The following is a 19,484-nucleotide window of genomic DNA, read 5'->3' on the forward strand; positions in this document are numbered from 1 at the left end:
CCATGGATCCGAACAAGATGTGTAGGATCTTTGGCATAAAAACAGACCCACAACGTGAAAGATCAACCATATTTAACCGTGGCCATGAGGTACTTTTCCTTATGGCTACATCTCTGTGTGCACCAAACGCATCTCTGGTGTTTGCAGCTAAAAAAGCTGTATTTTTGTTTCTTCTGACCATAGAACCTGGTCCCATTTGAATTTCCAGTAATGTCTGGCAAACTGGAGATTCTTGAGTTTGTTGTTGCATGAGAGCAGAGGCTTTTTTACTGAAACCCTCCCAAAACAACTTGTTGTGATGTAGGTGGCATTTGATTGTAGTTTTGGAGACTTTCTGACCCCAAGACCCAACTAATTTATACAATTCTCCAGCTGTAATCCTTGGAGATTATTTGGTCACTCAAACCATCCTCCTCACCTTGCTTGAAGACAACATAGACATGTGTAATCTTTCAGGTCGATTCTTAACATCTTCAGTTGATTGTAACTTGTTAATTACAGTACCCTTGTTAAAATGGGTATTTTCAATCCCTTAGATGACTAAGGGAATCTGGCTTGTGTGTTATTTCATTTTTATACCCTTCTGAAACAGGAAGTCATGGCTGAACAATTTCATGTTCTTAGTCACCCAGGTGTGCTTAAAAAAAAAAAAAAAATATGAATGGGAATATACTTTAGATATATTTTACTCATAAGAATTTCCAGGGGTGCCAATTATTGTACCACACATATATTTTTTGATAAAACGTGTTGTGTTTGTAATTGTTTGATATATATGATACATTTTTATATATATATTTTGTATGAAAGATCAAAAGGATAAAGAATAAACACATATTTTTCACAGCCTTTTTTGCTCATATTTACCAAGATTGCCAATAGTTTTGGTCACCACTGTAATTGTATATAAATACTGCATGACGGTTCACATTTAAAAGGATGAATTTCACAAGGAAATATCCAGGTTATATTTCACCCCAAAATCAAAAGATTTTATTTGGATAGCTGTGAGGCCAAAAAAATAAATAACAACAACAACTCACTCATTATTGTAATAGAGTAATGAAAATCATCTTGTCCTGACCCAATTTATTTTTCTAAATTAAATTCAGTACAACAAATACTACCATGAAGAATATTTAAAATTGTACTTGACAATTTGAATAAAACATCATAGTATTTTTTGCACTGCAGATATCCCTTTCCTTGACAGGCTTTGTGAGATTCACCCAAATTATTTTTCTACTCTTCCAAAAAAGTACTGTGGCGGTATCATGGTACTTCTGATATATACTACGGTACTTAATAATTACCACATTCATATACCATGCTTTTGCCATAGTATTACTATGCTAACTTTTCAAAAACCATGGTAGCAGCATTACATTTTTATAGAGAGATATGTGTTTTCAAATTCTCATTACTTTTGTCAGTTGCCCAATTTAGAAATTTGATGATACACATTTTGCTGTGCTGATTCATAATGTTGAGGAATTGCCTCTGGTTGTTCTGGTCATGAATGTACACTTACATGTTGTCTCCATGCCTTTGAGGGGCTCGCTGCTCTCCTCTCCCACTACTGAGTAAACCTTCAATATGTACTCCGTCAGTGGAATAAGACTCTCCAAAACCACAGTCGTCACCGTACCATCAACAAACAACTGCAACAGAGGAAGAGATTATAGATGAGCACATAGCAAAACTTTAGTTGATCTAAGAAAAGAGTAGGACGCAGTCCACAGAAAACAGTCCTGTGTTATTCAAACACTTTCAAAGTAACAAATGAATAATTTCTAGGTCAAACTCAAGTTTCAGATAACAATAGTAGACTTGTTTTCATAGAAAATATTCAGGCAAAGGTTCAGTCTTACCATTTTTTTGTATGAAATTAAGATATAATAGACAAATTGTAAAGGAATAAGTAACCGAAAATGTATCAAGCCCTCACTTTGTCGTTCTTTCGCTCTGTCTTTGTCTCCGATTTTGTCTACTTGCTCTAGCTATAAATTAAGTCAAGTCACTTTTATTTGTATAGCGGTTTTCACAACACACATCATATCAAAATTATTTACAGAAAATTATGCTATAATGTCTGTAATGTCTTAAAGGTGTATTCAGTAATTATTTCCTCATTAAAAAAGTGTTACTCTTAAAGAAATGTATTGTAATTTTGAAACATGTGTATAAAATCATGAGCACTCACATTAGATGAAGACTCCAGTCATATCAGTAACCTTATAAAAATTGTTTTATGCCACTACATGGAGAGGGTCACTTCATGGGGGGCATGACCAGCCGAATACTACTACTTCTCAGTAACTGTCCTGTTATTGAACACTTTTACTCATGGATTAAATTAATCATGGCTGAATGAGTAGTTATGTGGCAGGGAGGAGGGCGGGGCCGGGTTTTGATTATACAACCCGGCCTAATCCCGGTTGCTAATTAAGCCTCCGAGAGGGATAAAGGCCGATGACAGACGGTGGTGCGAGAGAGAGATAGTTTACGACCATGTCCGTCATGTGTGTTTGTGTCTTTTAAGTTATTCATTAAAATATTATTTATATTATCAAGCCGGTTCTCGCCTCCTCCTTCCCATTGAATCCCTTTACACTGGTGCCGAAGCCCAGGAAGGAGGAGGGATGCACGTCGCGGAATCCTCAACACTGCCATCCACCCAGGGGAGCGCCGCTGCCATTCACCGGGGGAGGGAGTAGACCGACCGCCCTGACGCGGTGAATGGCCGCCGTCCGCGAGGCGAGTGAGGACTGGACTCCCCGAACGCCTGGAGCGATGGAGCCGCTGCCAGGGGAGGAGGAGAGCCCTGCCATCCCCCAAAAACGTGGCGGGGTCGGAGGAAGACCACCATCCGCGAGGGGAGGAGGGAAGTGTTCCCCGACCGCCTGGAGTGGTAGAGCCGCTGCCAGGGGCGGAGGAGTGTCCCCACGAGTCGCCGAGAACAAGAAGGGGCGTTCTGACCGCCGGGGGTCGTGAGTCTGACTCCGGTCCGCCCGGGGAGAAGCGGCTGTCGTCCGCCTGAGAGGGTGAAGAAGTGACTGAGGACGGTGTACCGGAGAACCGGTGAGTAGGTTTTTTTTTCATCTACCTCTCTCCTCTCTCTATCTCACTGCTGCTCTGCGTTGGCCTTTTCCCTCTCGTTTAAATTTTAGTGTTTTTTTGGGGGGGGTACTACACTGTTACAGGAAGTGCACCCCCATCTTAATTATTTCTGTTTCCCTCCCCTTGTCCCCTCCCTCGTCCAGGTAGATGGGGATGACCTGCCGGCAGACTAGGCTTAAAGCACGCCCTCCCCCAGGGAAAGAGGGGGGCGGATGTACGTCAGGCCGGGGGCTCCCCAGCCTGAGAGAACAAGGGAGGAATGTGGCAGGGTGGAGGGCAGAGCCGGGTTGTGATTATACACACCCGGTCCCTTATCAGGCTAATTAAGCCTCCGAGAGGGATAAAGGCCAATGACAGACGGTGGTGCGTGAGAGAGAGAGAGATAGTTTACGGACATGTCCGTCATGTGTGTTTGTGTCTTTTAAGTTATTCATTAAAATATTATTTATATTATCAAACTGGTTCTCGCCTCCTCCTTCCCATTGAATCCCTTTACAAGTTAATTTCTACAATAGCATCTGTTACAGAAAACTTTTGCATTTGAATGATGCTGCATCCACGCCACTAGGTGTCACTGTGAGTCTAAAATGACATGAAGTAAAGATTTCTCTTAAACCCACCTCCACCCCAGCTCCACAGGTCTAGATGTAGCATGTCTTGCATTTTGTCTAATTGTGCAGCAGCAGCATGTCCACATGCTTATCTCCATATGTACAGTATGTCTATTTCTAGCAGTAGCAAGTCTCAGCATGTTGCTGTGTTTTTGCTGTGTATTCTGGGTGGTTGTTATGTGGTTACTTACTGGCTCAATGTTTTTCTGCCCATTATATTATCAGCAAGTTCAAAATTGCAAGTCCAATTTCTTAGAAACGCATAGTACAACTTTCCTCGACAAGGCACATAATATGAGGTATATGGTTGCAGGTTTGTTTAAATCACTAACACTAAGTGTGAGCAATAATAATAGAGCATTAATAATAGCGTAAAAATACTTGTTTTGAAATGGTTATACCTGTTGAGGTTCTCCTCCAGCAGTGCTCACATACTCTATTCTGTACTTGTCTATGGGTCCGTCAGGGCCATTCCAGGTGGCACGGAAAGAGTAATGGGTCACATCTGATGTCACTAGATCAGTGGGTGGTTCAGGGCCTCCTCCTGTGATGGCAGTAATGATAGTAATTAGACTTTATCCTTTGACCACCTCAACACAATGGCCAGAATTCATAGAAAAGGAGTATGTTCACTGTCCCAAACTGGAGAAAAGGACTTTATGCCAAACTTTCCAGCGATTAGGATTAAATTCTCTCATTTAGAATTGTTCTCTCATTTGGAGCACTGATAGAAAAACAGATCCTGTTAAGGAAATTCCTCTTTTCTTCTTTTATCCAAATGCATTTGAGTGAAGCATGATCAAATATGAGTCATGAGATAAAATGTTTTGCAAAATTTTCTCCGGTAAGCAGCTTTACTCAAATCATCCCTTCTGCACAATCATTAAATGTCATTATAAATGGATAGTTCCGGTCCTGAATGTATATGTTGATACTGGTCCATTCCAGTCGCATTAGAATTCACAAGAAAGTAACATCTATGACACAAAAGACATGCTTAACTGCTACTATGTAGCCTATTTCAATGCACATTACCCATAAAAGCAGTGTTAATTTTAACACCAGTACACATCAGTAACACATGAACACATCAGTAATTTAAGTCATATTTTTTGTCTTTTGATGACTAAATACTTTAAATTTATTCAATATTTCATCCTGTAGAATTTATATATTTTAGTCCATTTTAATTGTATATAAATTTAGTCTTTAAAAATAACATATTTTAGTTGACGATAATGTGCACAATTACAAAATGTAACATGTATCAAATATGTATCAACTTTAACCATATTTTCAAATATAAAAAAAAACAATTAACTACTAAAAATTATTTGAACATGTATCAGACATATTAAAGATATAATCATATATTTATTATATATTATATATTAGCTTATTTTAAGAAGTTACTCTGCTGTCAATTCCTCACATTTAGACAGTTTAGGATAATGTGTTATAGAAATGCCGTATTCACAACTCAAGTTATGCATTCTGACTAGCACGCATTTAAGTCCATGTTACTTGTTTATTTACTTGTGCCTCCCGTGACATGCTCTGGTGCACCTGTGGGGAGGTACGTCTTCCAGAATGGGTAATAAGTGCGTTTGCACCCTCAAAACGTGTCCTGTTCACTCACAAATATATAATAAAGCCATATAGCTCCAGGGGCGTGGCCAGTAGGGTGGCATGGGGTGGCAGCTGGCACCCTAAAAATGAGCTTTACCTCCCCAACTCAGACCCAGCCCGCATACTGGAGATGGTGCGTAACGGCTAAACCTATCCGTGTCGTGCATGGTCCCATCTCCCCCACCCCCCCATATGTAGAATATGAAATACATTTTCATATGATTAATATAAATATGTATAGCATATCAGACTGAATATAAGGTTATTGATCATCATTGGTGAATAGCTCCAACACCTGAAATATGATGAATTTTGATTAAAAAAACACTAGGATAATACCTGATAAAACTACATTTAAGTGGCCAGAATGTACTGGTGTTTTAGTTGATATATATATATAAATCTGGAGAAAAGCTAAATCACAAAAAAAGGTGGTGGGTGGGGGAGGGGTAAATTTTTTCAGAGGGGTTTTTACTGATTTACTTCATAGTCTGTGCAGATGCAAGTTGTAATATTAAGTTAATGTTGTGGATATAGCTGACTAATCTCACATACATAGGATGTGTTTGAGTAAGGTAATTAACCTGTTAGTAAAGTTCATTGTACAGGTGTTCTACATTTTCTTTCGTTTAAAAAAAAAACAGTGTTAGAGCATTGTTAATATCTTGCAATATAATTTTTTTTCTTGTCATATTTTTGCCAACAGTATATTTTAATTTAAACCATTTTATTAACATTATTTTGCGACTTTCACATCTCATTTTTGTAACTCTTCGTCAATAGTTGCCGAGATTATCTCTGCAACTATTGACCTTCGTTTACATGCCAGGTACTGTATGTTTTAGACAAAGGATGTGTTTGCTAAATACAGGAACTTTTCCAAGCAAACTTGTGCCCTTATTTCTTTTTATTATGTAACTGCTTTATAAAAGCAACAAGGCACTTGATTATATCGTACAACTCCCTTTAGCCATGACTATAATAACAATATAATATATTAAACATAAATCTTCATGACCACATACATACAGCACATGACCTCAATGTTACCTGGACCCTTGACACTGTTACACAGGTTGTTTGTCAGGTCATCCACGATGTCTAACAGGAAGGAGAAGTCCGCCACGTTGTACATGTGGATATCATCAGGATCAGAGGCAATTGTTCTCAACTCGCCCTCATCTGCGTTCTTTACACCTGGAGATCACAGAACCCCAACAAGACGCAACCAACATTAAACTTCAACTGATGATCCATTACACTCAAAAACAACTAGATTCTGGCAGCGGGTGTCACACATGTGGACTGTTTTGCTTAGATCTCGCTCTCTTTAATGATTCATGGAGTAACTTTACCTTGTGAAAGTGTGTGATTGTGTATTTATCCCCTCAAGGCTTGCCGTAGAACGCCATATGCAGCTTTCAGTGAGTAAAGAAATTACATTCAATAAAAACAGACTGTGTGTCTCAGCTTTATGATTTCATTAGTCATTTAATGTAGGAGAAAAATGCTGGAAAAATGCTTGGTGACAGAATCACTTTGATTAAAATCGCCATTTGTGATGACATGCAGCTAATAGCGATGAAAACGTTCAGATCAGTTTGACATCTTTTCAGTTCTTCAGTAAAAGAAGAAGCTCATTAGTCAGTTGAGGAGAACACAAGAGCCTGCCTCTGTGACCGAATGATTTTTTCAACAAACCTGATGTACTTTTTCAGTTTTTGAAGCCATTAATTCAGCAGGGAGTTCCTACATTCAAGTGATTAACAACTTTCCACTAGCAGGCGCTAATGCATACTCCATCTCTCACCTACTAGCCGGCGATTATGTAAATTAAGCTCACAACTGAAAATCACTGGAAAAATCAGCTAGTGTGGTGCCGGCTAACCAAGCATTCATACACTGTAGGATTGGGATGAAAATTCCTGTCTTCATCATGACAGAGAAAGAAAAAGAGTTCTTACCTATTGCATACAGCTCGATATCCTGATCACGCAGGTTCTGAGAGTTAACTGTGATGTCATCCTGTGACTTGCCATCAGTAACCAGGACGCCGATCTTCCGGGAGTTTGGACGCATACCAACGTTAGCTTTGAAATTGTTCTGAAGGAGGTAATTTAAAGCAAGACCTGCGGAATATTAGAACATAGGTCGTATAAATCCAAATATCATTGGGGCTACAAGCAAACAACTCTGACATATTGTATAGAATACAATGACATACCAGTCAAAGTGTTTCCTCCTTTGTAGGGTAGATTGGCCACAGCCTCTAGAAGTTCTGCTCTAGTTCTGTGAGCGTTTAGGTGCCACTCTGTCTTTGGGTCTCCACTGTATTGTGCCAGACCTATAAACCATACATTATATACAGTACATATAATTTTGCTGTTTTTGCTTAGAGGCTTCTCTTTCATAGCACATGAGACATGATATTGCAGTTATGATTAATTTAAATATCAAATTTGTTTCAGATGTTACTCCTAAAATTCCAGTGCAGAAAAAAATAGACACAAATATTGCAATTGTTAACTGTACAGTAAAAGTGCTGCACTGAGCTATTAAAAGAATGAGGATAGCATAGTTCAGATACTTTGGTCTTGGAAGTTTTTTTTTATCTCTGACTTTTGATTAAAGACTTTGGCATCTTTGCAAATCTAAGCAAAATTTGAAACATTGTTTTTAAACATCTCATCTGAAACTCATGAGGAGAATACTGGGGCCTTTTTCTCAGGAGAAATTTCAGGAGCACGAGAACCCCCTTTTTGTTCTTTTGTTCCAAAAAAAAGAAATTTTAGGGAGACTATTAGCCTCAGTACCCACTATTCACCTTCATTTGTGATTTTTCTTTCTTATGAACAGGTACTTTTTGTGAATCCACTTATTAACAAATGAAAATACTCTTACCAATCTGGACACGATCCGGGCCGATGTCAAACACACCCACCATGCGGCCAATGAAAGCCCTTATGGTCTTGAAGTTCAGGCGGCCGATACTCCAAGATCCATCAATGAGCAGAATGATATCGGCCTGAGCTGTAGTTTTGCATGTTACATCTGTGGCCAGAGGACAATTCAGTCAGTCAATTAATTATCATAACAATAATCACCAATCTACTATTAGCAGACATAAAGATTTAAGTGATGCCAAAGATCATGATTCGAGAAAATAAAACACACACAAAACATTCACACAGTCATGCATGTCACAACAGTTTATTTAGCATTTTGGGCAGATGCATTTTATAACCTCTTGATAAGTTATGTTACATAACATCTTTTTAAACTATGAAATCTTTTGTTGGTGAAGAAACATTATTTTAAGCGATGTGTTGGTCTGTGTCCCATCTTGTTTTCTTTCCAGACACCTGTGTGCGACGAAAGTGAAAAGTGCCGCCTGTCTGGCCCTGCTTAAAGAGAACAGATTGCATAATTGTCTGATTTATAGACAATTCCCGCAAGCAACAATGAAGAAGATAAGAAACCAATTGTTACAGTCAGTTAACATTTTAAAATCACATGTGCTTTCTACATAAAAACATACCTGCGTGGGAGTTTCTAAATAGCAATAAAATTAATATTCATTCGTCTTTTAAAATGGTGTATTACTCAAACAGGCATTCATCCTGTAATGTGAAATCTTGTGTGCTGTAAACACTAACAATGCATGTAAATTGTGTAATACTGTAAATTCCATATTTCTGAATATTGCTGATGCATGTTATAAATAAAAATGGGAGTTTTGTGGCTTGAAGTCCATGTCTGTTCGCTTTGAGGCCACCAATATGCAGCTAGTGTGCTCCTAAAAGCTGACAAAATAAACATTTAGCAGATATACAATATACTTAAATTCAACCTTACCATGCTCATATTACAAAAAACAACAAAATATAATGTAACCAAGGGAACCTCTAGGTTACAAATGTAACCTCCGTTTCCTGATGGAGGGAACGAGACGTTGTGTCGAAGAAGCAACACTAGGGGTCTCTCTTAACCCTCTGGGGTCGGCAAACGCGCCGGCGCGTTTTGCAGTTTTTTTTTTCACATAGCAGCAACATAGACTTAAAATACTCCGTCATTTATGGTCATATAAATAAAATCAATACATGATTATAAACTATAGAGGGTCTTCTTTTTTTGTGTACACTCATATTAACATCAAAACCTTGTGTTTTTTTTAAATAAATAAAATAAACAGGGTGCGCTTTCAGCTCACTCTGTCTCCGCAAAAATCTTTCTGAAACAAGTCTGGAAAATTAACTGAAACTCAGCTAATACTTATCTAACAAACATGAAACATACGTCTAAAGAAAGTTTTAAATTTCTACTTTTAAATAAAACAATTCATATTTAAAACAAATATTCTCCTGCAATGTAATCTGTATGAAACTAAAGAGAATTACAGTTTCTCCTGTCTCAGCTCATTATCGTTAATGTGTTCACACCCACTCACAGAGCGCTCTATTCATAAGATAATGTGTTGAGGCCATATGCAAAATAGATAAACGCCCCCAGGCAAATGCCTTATAAGCAGCAAGTTTCATCATTAGATTAATTCACTTTCCTGCGCATTTGGAAGATGGCACGCTACACCGGAGAGGAAGCTCTTCAGCTCATCTTGGACAGTGACGAAGAGTTCACATTTTCCTCGGAAGAAGATCGGGACTCCGACGATGAACGTTTGCATTTCGAAGAGCGACTTGATCCAGCCGTGGATACAATTTCGGAAGAGTAAGTCTTTTAGTTTAACTTTTAGATAAACAAGCTATTTTATATAAACATGTACATATTTTACTGGTTGGACTATTTCCAGACTTGCCATCCAGTAGCCTATTCAGAGGAAAATATATCTTAATAGGCAGGTTTTAGTTACATTTAAATTGTCTAGCCTATAGGCTATATGCTGTATGATATGTAAAATTATATTTTAAAAATATTATCTATGTTTAGATTATATTTTGACTAGGCTATAGTGTTTATGCTGCCTCATTATCATCAACGAAGCGTGTGCTCACATTGCCTCGCAAATATCTGTTGTAAATATGTGTAAATGTGTAAATATGCCGGTTGATGAAGTGCGCAAATGTGTTAATGTTAGTACTATCTCCGGTAATGGCACATTGACACGCATATACAGCACACGTAAAGTGTATAGTCAGATTACTACTGGTAACTTAAACTTGATTTTGTGAATAAACTAAGACAATACATTCAATCATTAAGTCTCCTCACATTCATTCTCTATAGCTCCCTCTGTCACATTCCTCATTGATATTCCTAGGGGAGGGTCTTTGTCTCTTCAGGTGTAAATCACTGCATAATTCATGATGTGTCACACCCTCCCCGCATACAGCCATTCTGACACTAATAGTGTCTTACAAAAGTTAAATGACTATATTGCTTTGAATGAGTGAGTGCTCAGGATCATTTTCACATACTTTTGAAGAAAAAAATCTAGGCTAAAAGATGCAGTTCTGAAAAGTCTTGTGAACAAATGTTTACTATGTGTTATATGGCCTTATTTCAATGACTTGACATTAAGTTTTTTTTTTAAAACACGCATAAACATTATTTTCTCATAAACACACACATGTACACACATGCTGTTCACATATTAGTGTAGCCCTGTAGATTTGAGTACCCACAGTGGATTGGGTCTGTGAATTCCTCCGCCGAATTGTGGACCCACAGGGCTAGGGAGGAGTCATCCAGCGAGCCGAGTGAGTGGGCTCTCCTGGGAGAAAAAGCGCATGGTATTACCTCAGCCGAGGGAAAGTGCACTAGGTGCAAGCGATTCACCTGGTCAATCCGTCAGTGTGTTACTGAGTTCTACTGGCTCGGACCTGAGAAAACACGGGACATGATCCGGGCCGATGTCAAACACACCCACCATGCGGCCAATGAAAGACCTTATGGTCTTGAAGTTCAGGCGGCCAATACTCCAAGATCCATCAATGAGCAGAATGATATCGGCCTGAGCTGTAGTTTTGCACATTACATCTGTGGCCAGAGGACAATTCAGTCAGTCAATGAATTATCATAACAATAATCACCAATCTACTTTTAGCAGACATAAAGATTGTCTGGGTGCGACCCAGACAGGGGCCATCGAGGAAGAGTGTCTTGTCCGTCTTGCGCATCTCGACCAATTTCAGCCACAGATGACGTTCCTGAACCACAAGTGTGGCCATCGCCTGCCCGAGTGACTGCACTGTGGCCTTCGTGGCCCTGAGGGTGAGGTCGGTCGCTGAGCGCAGTTCCTGCAACACGTCGGGATCAGAACTACCCTCGTGCAGGGCCATGGCATGCAGGGCGGAAGTCCACTCGGAAGTGGCCTGACCGGTGACGCTGTAGGATTTGGCGGTCAATGATGACGTCGTCCTACAGGCCTTGGAGGGGAGCACAGGTTGACCCCGCCAGGTGGCGGCGTTCTCAGTGCATAGGTGGAACGCAACCGCCCTATCCACCTGGGGAATCGCTGTGTACCTGTGATACATGAGCAGAGTATCACCTCTGGGAAAAAAGGGACCGGTGGGGGGGGGGTATGACTGTGAATGGCTCGCAGACCCCAGGAACCAATCATCCAGCCGCGATGGCTGTGGGGAGAACGGATGGTTCCAGACGTCGACTCGGGCAAGCATGTCGGACATCTGGGCGTCAGCCTCAGCCTGGGCGTGCTGGCCAGAAGGCAGCAGCCCAGACGAGTCATCCACGTCAGATGCCGGACCGCTCTCCGATGCAGCCGCGAGCTCATCCAGCTCAGGGGGCTCAAAAGGTTAGGCAGGCTGGCTGTGAGGCGAGCCGCTGTTGCCTCAAGCCCAGACGGAAGTCAAAGAGCATGCCGGGGGGCGGGTGGTTTGCGTGGATGTACCCGGCGAAACCGCGCCCGCTGCCATACCCGGATTGCCTCCATCGCCAGCCGCGTCGTCCTCAATCCCGTGGGAAGAAGGAGCGACACGGGGGGCGGCTGGAGTGGCGTTCCTTCAGTTGAAGGAAAGCCGCGACCGCAATGTTGCCATGGTCATGTTATCGCAGTGAGAACATGAACGATCCAGAAACGCTGCCTCGGTGTGATCGCAGCCCAGACACACGAGACAGCGCCTGTGGCCATCTACCGCATCCAGGAAATACGCAGGGGCGGAAAGGCATCTTTACAAAGATGCGCCCTGAAAAGGATGTTCAATGCCAGTGTGTATTGCTCTTTTAGAGAAAATCACTCTTTTATGTAACACTCTTTTAAGTTTGGTGCTGTCGAAGCGCCCAGGGGCAAACTGCACTGCCGTGCAGAGAAGGAGAAAGCCGCTGAAATGCGCCGTAGATCCAACAGCAGTATCGCTCAGAGGTAGAGGAACAGGTGTGTGATCCGCAGCTCACTGCATACACGACCATCAGCTCCGAAGAAAATTTCTGAATGAAACAGACGCATTTCCCCACCTTTATACCCATATGTCCGGGCGCGGGACATGCAAATTCTTTCCGCCAACTTCTCATTGGCCTTTTTTCATAGATCAGAGGTATATTCGGTGCTCAAGAGAGACCCCTAGTGTCGCTTCTTCGACACAACGTCAAAATGAGTGACAGACGGGGAACTTAAATTAAGTTGATTCAACTAAAAATGTCTTGTCAGATTTACTTAATCTATGTGTGTTGGGACAACATGAACGTGTGTGCTTAGCATGCTAACATTTCACTAAAAGAGTTTCATATGAGATACTTTGATATGATACATATTGTTGTGTTTACTTAATTCAGGTTTCTTCTACTTGAAGCATTTAAGTTAAAATGACATGGTAATTTTAATTTAAGAAAACTAATTTGAAACTTTCAAAATGTACATTCTTTCCCTTCCTAGAAAACGGACCTTGTCTGCAGGGGTGTTAACTAATTTTTTTCCGATAAGATGCTCACTAGAATCTGCCACGGGCTAGCAATATCAAGTAGCAAATCATGGTTTGCCTGAGTAAAAGTTTCCTGCTTCTATTGGAAAAATGTCAACACAGGAAAGAAAACTGCACTCATCAAGCCATGAAAGGGTCTTGAACAAGCAACAGCAATCTCATGTTGGAGTGATGGTGGCGTAGTGGGCTAAAGCACATAACTGGTAATCAGAAGGTCGGTGGTTCGATCCCCACAACCACCACCATTGTGTCCTTGAGCAAGGCACTTAACTCCAGGTTGCTCCAGGGGAATTGTCCCTGTAATAAGTGCACTGTAAGTCGCTATGGATAAAAACGTCTGCCAAATGCATAAATGTAAATGTAAATGTTTCTGCATTATTAGTAAAGATAGCAAGTGAAGACCTTACCAAATACTCTCTCTAATGAAAGACAAATTATAAAATGAACTGAATGAATAACATGATGGATCAAGCATGGTTCTGTTTAGACACAGATGGGCTTCCTTAAGTACGTCCAGATTGTTCAGGAGAGCAAACACATGGTGTGCTTTCATCTCCGACTGACAGCACATAACTTTAATGCAATGACATTTGTTGGGCAGTACAGTCTGGAGGAGGCACTCATCTCATGTTCTCTGTCTGTCGTCACCCACAGTTCTACTTCCTGTTAGAAGGCAAGATCCATCTAATCCATTATCAATAGGGTGATGTCAAAACAACAAAATTTCAGAAATGTTTGATTTTGTTAATATTTTTCTAAAGAAAGATAAACATAAATGATGATGATGAAAGCCAACATATTAAATTCCATGGATCAAAATGTAATGAGTAATCCATTATTTTGTAGAGGGGGCACAAAATGATCATTTTCAACTATGATTTTGGAAAGGTGGCAGTGGCATTATTTTATTTTATATTAGATATAGATATTATTTTATCTGTATAATAGTTTTTTTTAAAACAAAAATAATGGATTACACAGAAATTACTTTTCCATGTCATTTAATATTTTGACTTTCACAATAATTTACAGTCATGTGAAAAAGAAAGTACAAGCTCCTTGAATTCAATGGCTTTACGCATAAGGACATAATAAAAATCCTCTGGTCCTTAGTAGGTCTTAAAATTAGGTAAATACAACCTCAGATGAACGACAACACATGACATATTACACCGTGTCATGATTGACTTCACAAAAATAAAGCCAAAATGGAGAAGCCATGTGTGAAAAACTAAGTACATCTTAGGATTCAATAGCTTGTAGAATCATCTTTAGCAGCAATAACTTCAAGTATTCATATTCTGTCTGAATTTATCAGTCTCTCACCTCGTTGTGGAGGAATTTTGGCCCACTCTTCTTTACAACGTTGCTTCAGTTCATTGAGGTTTTTGGGCATTTGTTTATGCACAGCTCTCTTAAGGTCTCGCCACAGCATTTCAATCGGGTTGAGGTCTGGACTTTGACTCTGCCATTGCAACACCTTGATTCTTTTCTTTTTCAGCCATTTTGTTGTAGATATGCTGGTGTGCTTGGTATAATTGTCCTGTTGCATGACCCAATTTCGGCCAAGCTTTAGCTGTCAGACAGATGGCCTCACATTTGACTATAGAGTACTTTGGTATAGAGAGGAGTTCATGCTTGGCTCAATGACTGCAAGGTGCCCAGGTCCTGTGGCTGCAAAACAAGCCCAAATCATCACCCCTCCACCACCGTGCTTGACAGTTGGTATGATCTGTTAGTGCTGATATGCTGAGTTTGGTTTTCGCCAAACATGGCGTTGTGCATTATGGCTAAACATCTCCACTTTGGTCTCGACTGTCCAAAGGTTGTCAAACCAAGTCTTGTGGTTTGTTCAGATGCAAATTTGCAAACCTAAGCCATGCTGCCATGTTCTTTTTAGAGTGAACAGGCTTTGTCCTGGTAACACTTCCAAAAAAAGCATACTTGTTCGGTCATGAACTTTAACATTTAACATGCGCGGTCTGACCTTGGGGTGAATTTGCTGGGACGTCCACTCCTGGGAAGATTGGCAACTGTCTTGAATGTTTTCCACTTGTGAATAATCTTTCTCACTGTAGAAGGATGGACTTTAAATTGTTTGGAAATGGCTTTATAACCCTTCCCAGATTGATTGGCAGCAACAATTCCATCTCTAATATCATTGCTGATATCTTTCCTCCTTGGCATTGTGTTAACACACACCTGAATGCTCCAGACCAGCAAACTGCTAAAACATGATCAATGCTGATGATAAATTAATCAAGGGCATTTGATTAGCAGCACTTTGCTACTACATAGCCTCTTAATTCCTATGGAAGCAGTACCCTTGCATAGTTTTTCACACATGGCTTCTCCATTTTTGCCTTATTTTAAATAAATAAATCATGACACGGTGCAATATGTCATGAGTTGTTGTTCATCTGAGGTTGTATTTACCTAATTTTAAGACCTGCTAAGAACCAGATTAATTTTATTATGTCCTGATGCATAAAACCATAGAATTCAAGGAGGGTGTACCTTCTTTTTCACATGACAATATTTTTATTTTTTACTAGTGCTTTGAGCCAGGGACCTGGACCCAATGGGGTTTAACTGTAACAGTGAAAGCATATTTTTTAAAGAAAGTAGATATGAAATTTTAAATTGTCAACTAGTTGATTTGGTCTGTTGTTTTCATGTTAATACTTTGTATCCATTTGATGAAACGTTAATGCCATGGCAATACCATGGTACAGTGATGATGTTAAAAGTTAATACTATTCTCCTTTGATATATACTTTGATATTGAATTATTACCATATTCATACACCATGGTATTAACACGGTACTCCACGGTACTTAAAAGAATACCCTAAAAAAAAAGACATTTAACTCAACCTAAGCTGATATGCTTTGTCTAGCTGATCCCCTCACCACTAGATCTTTTTCCAATTAGGAGTAGCATTCCAGAGCAGGGTCAAAAGACCATGTGCAAAGCCTTAATTCTGTATGTCAATTTTTCCTAACCAAGTTGTTAAGAATTGGTAATTGTGAGTAGATCACCTGTTTTGCTCTTGAAACTCAAGCGTTGTTCCATGTGAAGGCAGAGGCAGCGGTTACCATGTGGCATAGTCACCCTGTCTGCTCTTTCACAACACAATTAGCTGTGCTGAAAGGTATTTGCCATTACTCAAAGCACTATCTGAGACTAGAGCCTACGTTTCTGACTCAAAATGGAAGAAAAATAAATAAATTGTAAAAAGGATATGCTTTGTTATAGACAGAGTCTTTTTGATTAACCCTCTGGAGTAGATGGAGGCCCTTTTTCTTCCTCGAGAGAAAGTACCCTTTTTTCTGGGTACCCTTTTAAATAAATGAATATATATTCCTGTTTGCCCACAGCTTCCCTGTCAAACAAATATATTTATAGAAAAAAAAAAATCAAAATATCAGGTCGGAAGATGAGACGAGTTCCAATGCCCTCCGTCCCTCTTTCCCTTTCTCCCTCCATCCCTCCCTTTCTCCCTCCGCGCAGCAGTGCAGCACACATCGGCACATAAGACACACAGACAGGCAGGCAGCAGCCCCTCCCAGCTCATATCCCAGTTGTGTTTTTCTTGGCTTGTGTGGAGGTGAGTGGTGATGAACAAAAGACTAAGCTACCAGTGCCTTGACTTTACAGCTAATAAGCCAAAAGACAAATATAGTTAACTTGTGTCTTGCTAACATGCATGACTCATGAGCTACTAGCTAATGTAATAAGTTAGCTAAAGTTTAGCTAAGGCAATATATCATGGCCATACAGGCTAATTGTCTCTGTGTGAACCGATTATTTTGTAGAGTATGAAACAATTGCGTGAGTGTGAGGGAATTAAAATAAATTGGTAAAGAAGTCAGAGTTGTGTTAATATATTTAACATTTTGTTTAAATTCTTTTAAATAACTAATTATGAGAAGTGCCCTTTTTTCCAATTGAGCCCCTGTCCCCCAAAATGTCTGTGCACGTCCCTGCTAATAACCACTGAAATAAAAACGGACCTGAAACCAAAGCCCACACCAAAAGGTCCACCAACTGCCCTTCTCCACACGTTATATGTTATTGAAGGGCAGAGAGTGGTCGCAGAACAATGTGTCGCACACCTCAATTCAAATCAAATCACATTATTGTCACTCAACCATATACACAAGTGCAACAGTGGGTGAAAGTCTTGGGTGCAGTTCCAAGCAACATGACAGCAATGAGACATCTCCTCATCAGAACACTGCTTCATGCGCACTCACACCCATCTCTTAATATCACTCGCGCCTTATGTTTCAATTATTTTGAAGCCATTCGATAGTGTTGTGTGAGGAACAGACAGAAATTTAATTATCAATTCATCTTTTCCCCCATGTGAAATTGGTACGGGCGAGATATCTTTGTTTACATGAGCGCAGCTGTGAGCGCACCTGACATTGACTAAACGCTTTGGGCTAAAGCTGCACGCAGGAAGCACTGCAGTGCCTGGAAAAGTTTTAAACAAGGCAGGAGAAAAGTTAGAGGAGAAGAAATCATGCACATTGGTTCTTGCATGTATTTTCACTAATTTTGTTAAATGTGTGTGAAATGATTTGAGAACGGGTCAGTCTTCGCCCCGTTCTCGACCGCCCAATTGCACAAATTGTAAAATTGTAAAAGCACAAATGTCAGGGCATGTCAAAACATCTCCAGGATCCAAAAAACGCCTCAGACTCCAGAGGGTTAACTATACACACAGCAGACATAACAAAAGGTAATGGTGTGCATTAATGTTTTTGTAACTTAAGTTACTTTTAGATAAAGATCTAAATGCTCTCTGTTAACATGAGATCTGATTAGTTAATCTGTGAAGGGTGCAGTACCTGGGGTCAAAAAGGTTGGCGGTTGTGGGGTGTCATAGCTAATTAGTGTTTTTTTATTACCTGTGGTTTGAAAGGTTGGAGGTTCAAGGGTTTCAGTGAGGGTCGTCTTCTCCTCTCCAGCCAATGGCATACTCTCTCCTCCCTCAAACATGCCAAACACATTCACTGTGTACTTAGTGCCAGCCCTGAGATGAGAGCAATACAAATCAGTCCTCATTCCAACCAACATATCTCTTCTATCAACCCTTGACTAATAGATGATCAATGAGAAAAAATGAAAGATTACGTTAAAGAAAATAATCAGGTGTAACTATGGCAATGGATCTTTAAAGGAATCATTCAGCCAAAATTAATGACAATTCCCAATTACTCACATCATACCTATGTCATTCCAAACCCATATGAGACCTGTTCCATCATTTTGAGTCACAAGAGTTTGCCGCAAAGCTCATTTACTTGTGAAAATAATGAGTGGCGAAGTGGCAGCAAATTTGCGGCAAGTTTGAAAGGACTCTTGATTTTTGTTCATTTAGCTTTCCTGAGATAAATGAGGAGTGATGATCTGAGAAGGTATGCTCTGCAGCGCTCCCGTTTGAATTGACAGCAACTGAAGTGATATGACATCACATTTAAAAGTGAAAAACAACATTTGTAGTTTGAATTTCATGATAACATTGAATAATTTGAAAGCTGAGACTTAACAGAAAACCAAAACAGTCAAAAATCAAGTTATTCACCATCCTCACAAAAACATCTAACATGCAGCAAATTTGCCGCTCGTTATTTTCACATGCAAATGAGCTTGTTATTTGATGCAGATGTAGGCCAGAAGTTTGCATCTCTTCACAGGTAGTAGTAAACCTCCGGCAAGCATATTGTAACAATTTGTCATAAGCTCATTTGCATGTGAAAATTGTCTGTGGCGAATTTGCAGCAAGTTAGTGGCAAATTTGTAGTGAACTCTCAATTTGGTAAGGGTAAATTTCCCATTTTTAAAAAATGGCCCATTGCGACTCATTTTGATGGAGCATGTCACATATGAATTTCATTCTACCTTTGAAGACTAACAAAGGTATTTAGCAGAATGTCCAAAAAAGCTAAAAAATATTACAAAAGCTTTTTAATCTTCCCCTCCCCCATGGCTCTCATATCTCATTCAATTCAAATATGGCACATCCAGATGTGTGGTGTGCTGAGCTAGACATCAACAATGAGACAAAAGAACCAATGCCAATGAAACCTAAGGCATCTTTATGTGACATTTGAAAAGATGTGGTGGAGGGTAAGATTATTAGCGATTTTAATTCCTGTCTGTTCCTCACACGAACCCATCATAGGTCCTCAGAAGTCTTGGAATATAGTGCACAAGTCA

The 19,484-nt window shown here is 39.9% G+C and overlaps 1 protein-coding gene across 6 annotated transcripts in view; it reads right to left on the reverse strand.

The window, feature by feature from the left end:
• LOC127662172 (collagen alpha-1(XII) chain-like) overlaps nt 1-19,484 on the reverse strand; it is a 145,684-nt gene that overhangs the window by 84,005 nt on the left and 42,195 nt on the right. For 5 of the 6 annotated variants that reach the window (XM_052153241.1, XM_052153240.1, XM_052153238.1 and 2 more), the window contains 7 exons: nt 18,173-18,297; nt 8,262-8,411; nt 7,585-7,704; nt 7,325-7,489; nt 6,411-6,557; nt 4,133-4,275; nt 1,532-1,661 (listed from right to left, as the gene is read on the reverse strand). In XM_052153241.1, the coding sequence (XP_052009201.1) occupies nt 1,532-1,661; nt 4,133-4,275; nt 6,411-6,557; nt 7,325-7,489; nt 7,585-7,704; nt 8,262-8,411; nt 18,173-18,297 (980 nt within the window). The remainder of the gene's footprint in view (nt 1-1,531; nt 1,662-4,132; nt 4,276-6,410; nt 6,558-7,324; nt 7,490-7,584; nt 7,705-8,261; nt 8,412-18,172; nt 18,298-19,484) is intronic. The other variant, XM_052153242.1, reaches the window with a different exon arrangement.

Source organism: Xyrauchen texanus, chromosome 22 (assembly GCF_025860055.1).
Source record: "Xyrauchen texanus isolate HMW12.3.18 chromosome 22, RBS_HiC_50CHRs, whole genome shotgun sequence".
Classification (NCBI taxonomy): domain Eukaryota; kingdom Metazoa; phylum Chordata; class Actinopteri; order Cypriniformes; family Catostomidae; genus Xyrauchen; species Xyrauchen texanus.